General features: G+C 44.2%; 1 protein-coding gene across 1 annotated transcript in view; it reads left to right on the top strand.

Moving 5' to 3' along the window:
• CTSD (cathepsin D) overlaps positions 1-14,055 on the top strand; it is a 50,011-nt gene that overhangs the window by 12,431 nt on the left and 23,525 nt on the right. The window contains exons 2-3 of the mRNA XM_038764749.1: positions 1,486-1,627; positions 11,491-11,614. Coding sequence (XP_038620677.1) covers positions 1,486-1,627; positions 11,491-11,614 — 266 coding nt within the window. The remainder of the gene's footprint in view (positions 1-1,485; positions 1,628-11,490; positions 11,615-14,055) is intronic.

Genomic DNA, 14,055 nt, shown 5'->3' with positions numbered 1-14,055 from the left:
TGTTGGGTAGGGACCGTCTCTATGTGTTGCCAACCTGTACTTCCCTAGCGCTTAGTACAGTGCTCGGCACACGGTAAGCACTCAATAAATACAATTGATGATGATGATTCTCTGAGCATCAGTTCCCTCATCTGTAAAATGGGGGTTAAGCCTGTGAGCCCCCCGTGGGACAACCTGATCACCTTGGAACCTCCCCAGGGCTTAGAACAGTGGTTTGCATATAGTAAGCGCTTAATAAATGCCGTCATTATTATTATTATTGAAAGCCTTATTGAAGGCCCATCTCCTCCAAGAGGCCCTCCCAGACTTAGCCCTCCTTTCCTCTTCTCCCTTTCCCTTCTGTGACACCCCAATTTGCTCCCTTTCTTCTCCCTCCCCCAGCCCCGTACCGCTTATGTCCTGATCTGTCATTTATTGATTTTTATTTATATGTCTCCCCTCCTCTAGATGGTAAGCTCCTTGGGGGTAGGGAATGCGTCTGTTTATTGTTATAGTGTACTCTCCCAAGTGCTTAGTACAGTGTTCTGCACACAGTCAGCGCTCAGTAAATACGATGGACTGAATGACTGCTCCTCTGAGGATCTGTTGGGTGATAAGGGGGGTTTTTGGGGGGAGCTGGGGGTGCAGCTGTCTGAGAAGCAGCGTGCCTCAGTGGAAAGAGCCTGGGCTTTCATTCAGTTCATTCGATCGTATTTATTGAGCACCTACTGTGTGCAGAGCACTGTACTAAGCTCTTGGGAAGTACAAGTTGGCAAGAACAACTTGCCAAGAGAAGCAGCGTGGCTCAGTGGAAAGAGCCCGGGCTTTGGAGTCAGAGGTCATGGGTTCAAATGCCGGCTCCGCCGCTTGTCAGCTGGGTGACTTTGGGCAAGTCACTTCACTTCTCTTCACTTTAGACTGTGAGCCCGCTGTTGGGTAGGGACTGTCTCTATATGTTGCCAATTTGTACTTCCCAAGCGCTTAGTACAGTGCTCTGCACACAGTAAGCGCTCAATAAATACGATTGATTGATTCTCTGTGCCTCAGTGACCTCATCTGTAAAATGGGGATGAAGACTGTGAGCCCCCCGTGGGACAACCTGATCACCTTGTAACCTCCCCGGCGCTTAGAATAGTGCTTTGCACATAGTAAGCGCTTAATAAATGCCACCATTATTATTATTATTATTAAGAACAGTGCTTGGCACATAGTAAGCGCTTAATAAATGCCATAAAAAAAAAAAACGGGCTTGGGAGTCAGAGGTCAAGGGTTCTAATCCCGGCCCCATCACGTGTCTGCTGTGTGACCTTGGGCAAGTCACTTCACTTCTCTGAGCCACAGTGACCTCATCTGTAAAGCGGGGGTGAAGACCGTGAGCCCCCCGTGGGACAACCTGATCACCTTGTATCCCGCCCAGCGCTTAGAACAGTGCTTTGCACGTAGTAAGCGCTTAACCAATGCCGTCATCATTATGATTATTGGTTTCTCCTTCCTGTCTCGGTCCAGGATTCCCCTGCAGAAGTTCCGCTCGATCCGCCGGACCCTCACGGAGGCCTCGGGGACCCCCGAGGACCTGTTGGCCCGGGGCCCCGCCCCCGAATACACGCTGGGCGGCCCCACCCCGGAGATCCTCAACAACTACCTGGACGTGAGTCTGCCCAAACCCCGGGCTGGGGGGGATGATTGACAGTTGGCCTGGGTCGCTCGGGGCCCGGGAGAGGGGTCTCTGGGGGTCCGTGTGTGTGTGTGTCCCCGTCACCATTTGGGGAAGCAGCGTGGCCCCGTGGAAAGAGCCCGGGCTTTGGAGTCAGAGGTCATGGGTTCAAATCCCGGCTCCGCCGCTTGTCAGCTGGGTGACTTTGGGCAAGTCACTTCACTTCTCCGGGCCTCGGTTACCTCATCTGTAAAATGGGGATTGATTGTGAGCCCCACATGGGACAACCTGATCACCTTGTATCCTCCCCAGCGCTTAGAACAGTGCTTGGCACATAGTAAGTGCTTAACAAATACCAAAATTATTATTATTATTATTATATATTTTTTTTTTTGGGTGGGGGGTGGGTGAGATGCAGGGGCGGGGTTCTGGTGGACGAAACCGGGTCTGGGGAGGTGGTGGTGGAAGCCCCCTCTTCCTCCCCGGAGCCTGGACCGGGGCCGGGTGGATGGGTGGGTCTGCCCTGCTCTTGGGAAACCCCAGCCGGGCAGCTGTCGCTCACTCAAGGCTAAATAATAATAATAATAAAGGCATTTATTAAGCGCCTACTATGTACAAAGCACTGTTCTAATCAATCAATCATATTTATTGAGCACTTTGTGCAGAGCACTGTACTAAACGCTTGGGAAGTACAAGTTGGCAACATAAAGAGACAGTCCCTACCCAACAGTGGGCTCACAGTCTAAAAGATAAAGGCATTTATTAAGCACTTACTATGTGCAAAGCACTGTTCTAAGCACTGGGCAGGTTGTCCCACGGGGGGCTCACAGTCTTAATCCCCATTTTACAGATGAGGTGACTGAGGCCCAGAGAAGTTAAGGGACTTAACCAAAGTCACACAGCTGACAATTGGCAGAGCGGGGATCTGAACCCATGACCGCTGACTCCAAAACCCACGGTCTTTCCACTGAGCCATGCTTGGGGTTCTAAGCGCTGGGGAGGTTACAAGGTGATGAGGTTGTCCCACGTGGGGCTCGCAGTCTTCATCCCCATTTTCCAGATGAGGGAACTGAGGCCCAGGGATGTTAAGTGACTCGCCCAGAGTCACCCAGCTGACAGTTGGAGGAGCAGGGATTCGAACCCATGATGCTCAGTCTTAATCTCCATTTTCCAGATGAGGCAACTAAGGCCCAGGGATGTTAAGTGACTCGCCCAAAGTCACCCAGCTGACAGTTGGAGGAGCAGGGATTCGAACCCATGATGCACAGTCTTAATCTCCATTTTCCAGATGAGGGAACTGAGGCCCAGGGACGTTAAGTGACTCGCCCAGAGTCACCCAGCTGACAGTTGGAGGAGCAGGGATTCGAACCCATGATGCGCAGTCTTAATCTCCATTTTCCAGATGAGGCAACTAAGGCCCAGGGACGTTAAGTGACTCGCCCATAGTCACCCAGCTGACAGTTGGAGGAGCAGGGATTCGAACCCATGATGCGCAGTCTTAATCTCCATTTTCCAGATGAGGGAACTGAGGCCCAGGGATGTTAAGTGACTCGCCCAGAGTCACCCAGCTGACAGTTGGAGGAGCAGGGATTCGAACCCATGATGCGCAGTCTTAATCTCCATTTTCCAGATGAGGGAACTGAGGCCCAGGGACGTTAAGTGACTCGCCCAGAGTCACCCAGCTGACAGTTGGAGGAGCAGGGATTCGAACCCATGATGCGCAGTCTTAATCTCCATTTTCCAGATGAGGCAACTAAGGCCCAGGGACGTTAAGTGACTCGCCCAGAGTCACCCAGCTGACAGTTGGAGGAGCAGGGATTCGAACCCATGATGCGCAGTCTTAATCTCCATTTTCCAGATGAGGGAACTGAGGCCCAGGGACGTTAAGTGACTCGCCCAGAGTCACCCAGCTGACAGTTGGAGGAGCAGGGATTCGAACCCATGATGCGCAGTCTTAATCTCCATTTTCCAGATGAGGCAGCTAAGGCCCAGGGATGTTAAGTGACTTGCCCAGAGTCACCCAGCTGACAGTTGGCGGAGCCGGGATTTGAACCCATGACCTCTGACTCCAAAGCCCGGGCTCTTTCCACTGAGCCGCGGTGTACTGAGCGCCTACCGTGGGGCGGAGCAGCCGCCGGATGGGGGAGGAAATGGGCCGGAGAGGGTGACCTGACTGGCTCCAGTCCACCCGGCGGGCGACGGCGGGCACTTGGGAGGAGCCCGGGGCTCCCGGCCTGGACAACTGGGGGCCTGGGGGGCATGTGACCGGGCGGCGGGGACGGGGCAGGGCCGGCCCCCCACCCCGGCCCGGGAGGAATCCGGCCCCGTCATGCTCTCGTGCTCTGGGAGCACAGCCAAACTCTGGGAGCACCCTGGCGGGGGCAGGGCATTCATTCATTCATTCATTCAGTCGTATTTATTGAACGCTCACTGTGTGCAGAGCACTGGACTAAGCGCTTGGGAAGTCCGAGTTGGCAACATCTCGAGCCGGTCCCTACCCGACGGCGGGCTCACGGTCTGGAAGGGGGAGACGGATGACAAAACAAATTAACAAAATAAAATAAATAGAATAAATATGTACAAGTAAAATAGAGTAATAATAATGGCATTTATTAAGTGCTTACTATGTGCGAAGCACCGTTCTAAGCGCTGGGGAGGTGATCAGGTTGTCCCACAGGGGGGGCTCACAGTCTTCATCCCCATTTTCCTTCTCTGGGCCTCAGTTACCTCAACTGTAAAATGGGGATTAAGACTGTGAGCTCCCTGTGGGACAACTAGATCACCTTCATCATCATCATCATCAATCGTATTTATTGAGCGCTTACTATGTGCAGAGCACTGTGAGCCCCCCGTGGGACAACCTGATCACCTTGTAACCTCCCCAGCGCTTAGAACAGTGCCTTGCACATAGTAAGCGCTTAATAAATGCCATCATTATTATTATTATTTTCCAGATGAGGGAACTGAGGCCCGGAGAAGTGAAGTGACTTGCCCAAAGTCACACAGCTGACAATTGGCAGAGCCGGGATTTGAACCCATGACCTCTGACTCCAAAGCCCGGGCTCTTTTGCATTGAGCCACGCTGAGTAATAAATATGTACAAACATATATACGTATATACATATAAATGTGTATATGTTTGTACATATTTATTACTCTATTTTACTTGTACATGTTCTATTTATTTTATCTTGTTAATATGTTTTGTTGCTGTGTATGTGTGTGTGTGTGTATATATATATATGTATAGGTGTATATATGCATATACATGCATGTATGTACGCATATACTTGTATGTACATGTATGTATGTGCATGTATGTATGTGCATGTATGTATGCATATAAATAGCAGCGTGGCTCAGTGGAAGGAGCCCGGGCTTTGGAGTCAGAGGTCATGGGTTTAAATCCCGCCTCTGCCACTTATCAGCTGTGTGACTTTGGGCGAGTCACTTCACTTCTCTGTGCCTCAGTTACCTCATCTGCAAAATGGGGAGTAAGACTGTGAGCCCCACGTGGGACAACCTGATCACCTTGTAACCTCCTCAGTGCTTAGAACAGTGCTTTGCACATAGTAAGCGCTTAATAAATGTCATTATTATTATTATATATATATATATATATATATATATATATATATATATATATATATATATATACCCGGCTGATTGTTGGTCAAGACCCGAGGGGCGTCCTGCCCAGCCACCCCCTCCCCGCAGTACTAGGCGGGCTTTGTCCAGGGTGGGGGCAGGAGTGGCGGAGGTGTCACATGCAGCTTGGCATACTGGCTAGAGCCTGGGCTTGGGAGTCATTCATTCATTCATTCAATCGTATTTATTGAGCGCTTACTGTGTGCAGAGCACTGGACTAAGCGCTTGGGAAGTCCAAGCTGGCAACATCTAGAGACGGTCCCTACCCAACAACGGGCTCACAGTCTTGAAGGGGGAGAGAGACGACAAAACAAAACATATTCACAACATAAAATAAATAGAATAAATATGCACAAGTGAAATAGAGTAATAAATATGTACAAACAAAAACAAAACATATTAACAAAATAAAATAGAATAAATATATACAAGTAAAATAGAGTAGTAAATATGTACAAAACAAAACAAAACATTAACAAAATAAAATAAATAGAATAAATATGTACAAGTAAAATAGAGTGATAAATATGTACAAACATATATACAAATATATATATATACATATGTATGTATGTATGTATATATAGAGATATAGATATATATATCTATATATATCTATATATCTATATATCTATATCTATATATATATATATATATATATATACACCCAGCTGATTGTCGGTCAAGACCTGAGGGGCGTCCCACCCAGCCACCCCATCCCCTTGCAGTGACTCAGTTTTGGGGAGAAAGCAAGGGGTGGGCAAGCCTCAGTACTAGGGGGGCGGGAGTGGCGGAGATGTCACAAGCAGCTTGGCATACCGGCGAGAGCCCGGGCTTGGGAGTCATTCAGTCATTCATTCAGTGTATTTATTGAGCGCTTACTGTGTGCAGAGCACTGTACTAAGCGCTTGGGAAGTACAGGTTGGCAGCGTATAGAGACGGTCCCTACCCAGCAGCGGGCTCACAGTCTAGAAGGGGGAGACAGAGAAAAAACAAAACATATTAACAAAATAAAATACATAGAATAGTAAATATGTACAAGTAAAATAGAGTAATAACTATGCGCAAACCAAAACAAAACATATTAACAAAATAAAATAAATAGAATAAATATGTACAAGTAAAATTGAGTAATATGTACAAAACAAAACATATTAACAAAATAAATAGAATGAATATGTACAAGTAAAATAGAGTAATAAATATGTACGAACCAAAACAAAACACATTAACAAAGTAAAATAAGTAGAATGAATTTGTACAAGTAAAATAGAGAAATATGTACAAACCAAAACAAAACATATTAGCAAAGTAAAATAAATAGAATAAATATGTAGAAGTAAAATAGAGTAATAAATATGTACAAACCAAAACAAAGCATATTAACAAAATAGAATAAATATGTACAAGTAAAATAGAGTAAAATATGTACAAACCAAAACAAAACGTATTGACAAAATAAAACAAATTGAATAAATATGTACAAGTAAAATAGAGTAATAAATATGTACAAACCAAAACAAAATGTATTAACAAAATAAAATAAATAGAATAAATATGTACAAGTAAAATAGAGTAATAAATATGTACAAACCAAAACATATTAACAAAATAGAATAAATATGTACAAGTAAAATAGAGTAATAAATATGTAGAAACCAAAACAAAACATATTAATAAAATAAATAGAATAAATACATACAAGTAAAATAGAGTAATAAACATGTAAAAACCAAAACAAAACATATTAACAAAATAGAATAAATATGTACAAGTAAAATAGAGTATTAAATATATAGAACCAAAACAAAACATATTAATAAAATAAATAGAATAAATATGTACAAGTAGAAGAGTAATAAACATGTACAAACCAAAACAAAACATGTTAACAAAATAGAATAAATATGTACAAGTAAAATAGAGTAATAAATATGTAGAAACCAAAACAAAACAAATTAATAAAATAAATAGAATAAATACGTACAAGTAAAATAGAGTAATAAACATGTACAAACCAAAACAAAACATATTAACAAAATAGAATAAATATGTACAAGTAAAATAAATAGAGTAATAAATATGTAGAAAACAAAACATATTAATAAAATAAATAGAATAAATACATACAAGTAAAATAGAGTAATAAACATGTACAAACCAAAACAAAGCATATTAACAAAATAGAATAAATATGTACAAGTAAAGTAGAGTAATAAATATGTAGAAAACAAAACATATTAATAAAATAAATAGAATAAATACGTACAAGTAGAGTAATAAATATGTACAAACATATATACATATATATATATATATTGTCTCCCCCTTCTAGACTGTTGTTTCCCCCTTCTAGACTGTGAGCCCACTGTTGGGTAGGGACCGTCTCTATATGTTGCCAACTTGTACTTCCCAAGCGCTTAGTACAGTGCTCTGCACACAGTAAGCACTCAATAAATATATATTTATTATTTATGATTTATATATTTTTATTTTTATATTTATAATAATAAATATATTATAAATAAATAATAATTAACAATATATTATAATAATATAATTATAATTATAATAAATAATATATATATATATATATATACATATATATAAAAAGACCCAAGGGGCGTCCTGCCCAGCCACCCCCTCCCCTTGCAGTGATTCAGTTTTGGGGAGAAAGCAGGGGGTGGGCAAGCCTCAGTACTAGGGGGGCGGGAGTGGCGGAGGTGTCACAAGCAGCTTGGCATACTGGCGAGAGCCCGGGCTTGCATTCAGTTGTATTTATTGAGCGCTTACTGTGTGCAGAGCACTGTACTAAGCGCTTGGGAAGTCCAAGCAACATATAGAGACGGTCCCTACCCAACAACGGGCTCACGGTCTAGAAGGGGGGAGACAGGCAACAGAACAAAACCTCTGGACAGGTGCCAAGTCATCAGAATAAATAAAAGTAAAGCCAGATGCACACCATTAACAAAATAAGTAGAAGAATAAAATAAATAGAAAGTCATGGGCTCCAATCCCTGGCTCCACCACTTCTCAGCTGTGTGACCCTGGGCAAGTCACTTCACTTCTCTGGGCCTCAGTTCCCCCGTCTGGAAAATGGGGAGTAAGACTGCGAGCCCCACGTGGGGCAACCTGATTAAAACGGAGAGAAGCACCGTGGCTTAGTGGCAAGAGCCCGGCCTTGGGAGTCAGAGGACATGGGTTCTAATCCCTCCTTCACAGTTTGTCTGCTGTGTGACCTTGGGCAAGTCACTTAACTTCTCTGGGCCTCAATTACCTCATCTGGAAAATGGGGATTAAGACTGTGAGCCCCACATGGGACAAGCGAATTACCTTGTATCTCCTCCAGTACTTAGAACAGTGTGTGGCACATAGTAAGCGCTTAACAAATACCATCATTATTATTATTACCTTGTATCTACCCAGTGCTTAGAACAGTGCTTGGCACATAGTAAGCGCTTAACAAATACCGTCATTATTATTATTACCTTGTATCTACCCAGCGCTTAGAACAGTGCTTGGCACATAGTAAGCGCTTAACAAATACCATCATTATTATTACCTTGCATCTACCCAGCACTTAGAACAGTGCTTGGCACATAGTAAATGCTTAACAAATACCATCATTATTATTATTATTATCTTGTATCTACCCGGTGCTTAGAACAGTTCTTGGCACATAGTAAGCGCTTAACAAATACCATTATTATTACCTTGCATCTACCCAGCACTTAGAACAGTGCTTGGTACATAGTAAGTGCTTAACAAATACCATCATTATTATTATTACCTTGTATCTACCCAGAGCTTAGAACAGTGCTTGGCACATAGTAAGCGCTTAACAAATACCATCATTATTATTACCTTGCATCTACCCAGCACTTAGAACAGTGCTTGGCACATAGTAAGTGCTTAACAAATACCATCATTATTATTATTATTATCTTGTATCTACCCGGCGCTTAGAACAGTTCTTGGCACATAGTAAGTGCTTAACAAATGCCATTATTATTACCTTGCATCTACCCAGCGCTTAGAACAGTGCTTGGCACATAGTAAGTGCTTAACAAATACCATCATTATTATTATTACCTTGTATCTACCCAGCGCTTAGAACAGTGCTTGACACATAGTAAGCGCTTAACAAATGTCATCATTATTATTATTACCTTGTATTTACCCAGCGCTTAGAACAGTGCTTGGCACATAGTAAATGCTTAACAAATACCATTATTATTATTATTATTATTATTATTTATTATTGTTATTGTTATTATTATTATTCTAATTACTATTCTCTGGCCCTTAGTTCCCTCATTTGTAAAATGGGGGTTAAGACTGTGAGCCCCACAAGGGACAGGGTCTGTGTCCAACCTGATATGCTTGTATCCACCCTAGCGCTTATTACAGTGCCCGGCACATAGTAAGCGCTTAACAAATACCAGAATTACGAATCTGCTGAGAAGCAGCGCAGCCCAGTGGAAAGAGCCGCGGCTTTAGAGTCAGAGGTCACGGGTTCGAATCCCAGCCCCGCCAAATGTCAGCCGTGTGACTTGGGGCAAGTCGCTTCACTTCTCTGGGCCTCGGTTACCTTTCATTCATTCATTCGATCCTATTTATTGAGCGCTTACTTTGTGCAGAGCACTGTACTCAGCGCTTGGGAAGCACAGGTTGGCAATATGTAGAGATGGCCCCTACCCAACAGCGGGCTCACAGTCTAGAAGGGGGAGACAGACGACAAAACAAAACATATTAACAAAATAAAATAAATATCATCATCATCATCAATTGTATTTATTGAGCGCTTACTATGTGCAGAGCACTGTACTAAGCGCTTGGGAAGTACAAATTGGCAACATATAGAGACAGTCTCTACCCAACATTGGGCTCACAGTCTAAAAGGGGGAGAATGTGTACAAGCAAAATAATAAATAAATAATAAAATAAATAAATAAAATAAATAAATAGAGTAATAAATATGTACAAACATATTTATATACACAGATGCTGTGGGGAGGGGAAGGAGGTAAAGCGGGGGGAAGGGAAGGGGAGCGGGGGAAGGGAAGGGGAGTGGGGGGAAGGGGATGAAGAGTGCGAGCCCCCCGTGGGACAACCCGATGACCTTGTAACTGCCCCGGCGATTAGAACAGTGCTTTGCACATAGTAAGCGCTTCCTAAATGCCATCGTTATTTATTATTATTTATCAATCAATCATATTTATTGAGCGCTTACTATGTGCAGAGCACTGTACTAAGCACTTGGGAAGTACAAATTGGCAACATATGGAGACAGTCCCTACCCAACATTGGGCTCACAGTCTAAAAGGGGGAGACAGAGGAAAAAAAAAACCAAACATACTAACAAAATAAAATAAATAGGATAGATATGTACAAGTAAATAAATAGAGTAATAAATATGTACAAACATATATACAGGTGCTGTGGGGAAGGGAAGGAGGTAAGACGGGGGGGATGGAGGGGGGGACGAGGGGGAGAGGACGGAAGGGGCTCAGTCTGGGAAGGCCTCCTGGAGGAGGTGAGCTCTCAGCAGGGCCTTGAAGGGAGGAATCAATCAATCAGTCGTATTTATTGAGCGCTTACTATGTGCAGAGCACTGTACTAAGCGCTTGGGAAGTACAAATTGGCAACACATAGAGACAGTCCCTAACCAACAGTGGGCTCACAGTCTAAAAGGGGGAGACAGAGAACAGAACCAAACATACCAATAAAATAAATAGGATAGAAATGTACAAGGAATGTACAAGAAATGTACAAGAAATGTACAAGGAGGAAGAGAGCTAGCTTGGCGGAGGGGCGGAGGGAGGGCATTCCAGGCCCGGGGGAGGACGTGGGCCGGGGGTCGATGGCGGGACAGGCGAGAACGAGGTACGGTGAGGAGATTAGCGGCGGAGGAGCGGAGGGTGCGGGCTGGGCTGGAGAAGGAGAGAAGGGAGGCGAGGGAGGAGGGGGCCAGGGGATGGATGGACAGCCTGGAAGCCCAGGGTGAGGAGTTTCTGCCTGATGCCCAGATTGATTGGTAGCCACTGGAGATTTTTGAGGAGGGGAGTAATATGCCCAGAGCGTTTCTGGACAAAGATAATCCGGGCAGCAGCATGAAGTATGAATCGTTGTTATTACTGTCCTCCTCCCCCAGTGCCCAGGGGTCTGACCATCTCTTCTTCTTCCTCCTCCTCCCCTCCGCCCTCCAGGCTCAGTACTACGGGGCCATCGGTATCGGGACCCCCCCGCAGACGTTCACCGTGGTTTTCGACACTGGCTCTTCCAACCTCTGGGTGCCGTCCATCCACTGCAGCTTCCTGGACTTCGCATGCTGTGAGTGTCCGGCCGCCCCCTGGACCCTGGGTGGGCGGGCCTGGCTGGATTCCTTCATTCATTCAGTCGTATTTATTGAGCGCTTACTGCGTGCAGAGCACTGTACTAAGCATTTGGGAAGTACAAGTCGGGAACGTATAGAGAGGGTCCCTAATAATAATGATGGCATTTATTAAGCGCTTACTATGTGCAAAACACTGCTCTAATCAATCAGTCGTATTTATTGAGCGCTTACTGTGTGCAGAGCACGGTACTAAGCTCTTGAAGACCAGAACCTGTAGCCAGATGGGGATGCCAATTCTGCTGTCCAAAGCAGCTCCATTTGAACCCGGTGCTTCAACAGCTAAAACAAATAAAGGATGCCATAGCATCACCAGGATTCGGAACTGCACGGGGAAATGACAAAATTGGAGAATGCGGGCATCGATCCCGCTACCTCTCGCGTGCTAAGCGAGCGCTCTACCAGCTGAGCTGCTGGGGAGGTTACAAGGTGATCAGGTTGTCCCACGGGAGGCTCACAGTCTTAATCCCCATTTTACAGAGGAGGTAACTGAGGCCCGGAGAAGTGAAGTGACCTGCCCAAAGTCACACAGCTGACAGTTGGCAGAGCCGGAATTTGAACCCATGACCTCTGACTCCAAAGCCCGCACTCTTTCCGTTGAGCCACGCTGCTGCTCCTACCCAACAACTCATTCATTCATTCAGTCGTACTTATAGAGGGCTTACTGTGTGCAGAGCACTGTACTAAGCGCTTGGGAAGTACAAGTTGGCAACATAGAGACGGTTCCTACCCATTCATTCATTCAATTGTATTTATTGAGCGCTTACTGTGTGCAGAGCAGTGTACTAAGCGCTTGGGAAGTACAAGTTGGCAACATAGAGACGATCCCTACCCATTCATTCATTCAATCGTATTTATTGAGCGCTTACTGTGTGCAGAGCAGTGTACTAAGCGCTTGGGAAGTACAAGTTGGCAACATATAGAGATGGTCCCCACCCAACAGTGGGCTCGCAGTCCAGAAGAGTGGGCTCACTACCCATTCATTCATTCAGTCGTATTTATTGAGCGCTTACTGTGTGCAGAGCACTGGACTAAGCGCTTGGGAAGTACAAGCTGGCAACATCTAGAGACGTTCCCTACCCAACAACGGGCTCACAGTCTAGAAGCGGGAGACAGACAACAAAACAAAACATGTAGGCGGGTGTCAAAGTCGTCAGAACAAATAGAATTAAAGCTAGATGCACATCATTAACAAAATAAATAGAATAGTAAATATTCTAGTAGTAATATCGTACAAGTAAATAGTACATAATAGTACTATTACTATAAATAAATAGTACATATAGTAAATATGTACAAGTAAAATAGAGTAATAAGTCTGTACAAACACAACAAAACAAAACATGTAGACAGGTGTCAAAGTCGTCAGAACAAATAGAATTAAAGCTAGATGCACATCATTAACAAAATAAATAGAATAGTAAATATTCTAGTAGTAATATTGTACAAGTAAATAGTTCATAATAGTACTATTACTATAAAATAGTACATACAGTAAATATGTACAAGTAAAATAGAGTAATCTGTACAAACATATATACCTGTATACCTATATGTGTATATATACATACCTGTATATATGTTTGTACATATTTGTTACTCTATTTATTTTACTTGTACATATCTATTCTAATTATTTTATTTTGTTAGTATGTTTGGTTTTGTTCTGTCTCTCCCCCTTTTAGACTGTGAGCCCACTGTTGGGTAGAGACTGTCTCTATGTGTTGCCAACTTGTACTTCCCAAGCGCTTAGTACAGTGCTCTGCACACAGTAAGCGCTCAATAAATACGATTGATGATGATGATGATGATATATACAGGGGCCGTGGGGAGGGGAAGGAGGTCGGGCGGGGGGGGATGGAGAGGAGGAGAGGAAAAAGGGGGGCTCAGTCTGGGAAGGCCTCTTGGAGGAGGTGAGCTCTCAGTAATAATAATAATAATAATAATAATGGCATTTATTAAGCGCTTACTATGTGCAAAGCACTGTTCTAAGCGCTGGGGAGGTTACAAGGTAACCTTTAGTAGGGCTTTAAAGGGAGGAAGAGAGCTAGCTTGAGAGAACTCCCCCTGCCCCTCCTGGGGAGGGTCCCCGGGAGATCAATTATGTTGCCAATTTGTACTTCCCAAGCGCTTAGTACAGTGCTCTGCACATAGCGCTCAATAAATATGATTGATGATGATGATGATGATGATCAAGGTGACCCAGTTGGACACAGGGTGCTGGACACGATGACCTCTTGGGAGCATTCCAACTCGACAGTCCAGGCCTTCCCGGACTCTGTGTTTCAGGAAACCCCTCCCCATCCCCAGGAATCTCCAATTCCGCTTTCCCTTTTCACGGGGACGGGAAGGGGGGGAGCAGACTAGCCACCCATCCTCG

Source organism: Tachyglossus aculeatus, chromosome 22 (genome assembly GCF_015852505.1).
Source record: "Tachyglossus aculeatus isolate mTacAcu1 chromosome 22, mTacAcu1.pri, whole genome shotgun sequence".
In the NCBI taxonomy this organism is placed as follows: Eukaryota; Metazoa; Chordata; class Mammalia; order Monotremata; family Tachyglossidae; genus Tachyglossus; species Tachyglossus aculeatus.
The sequence above is the reverse complement of the archived record's forward strand: the minus strand, read 5'-3'. Positions and strand labels throughout refer to the sequence as shown.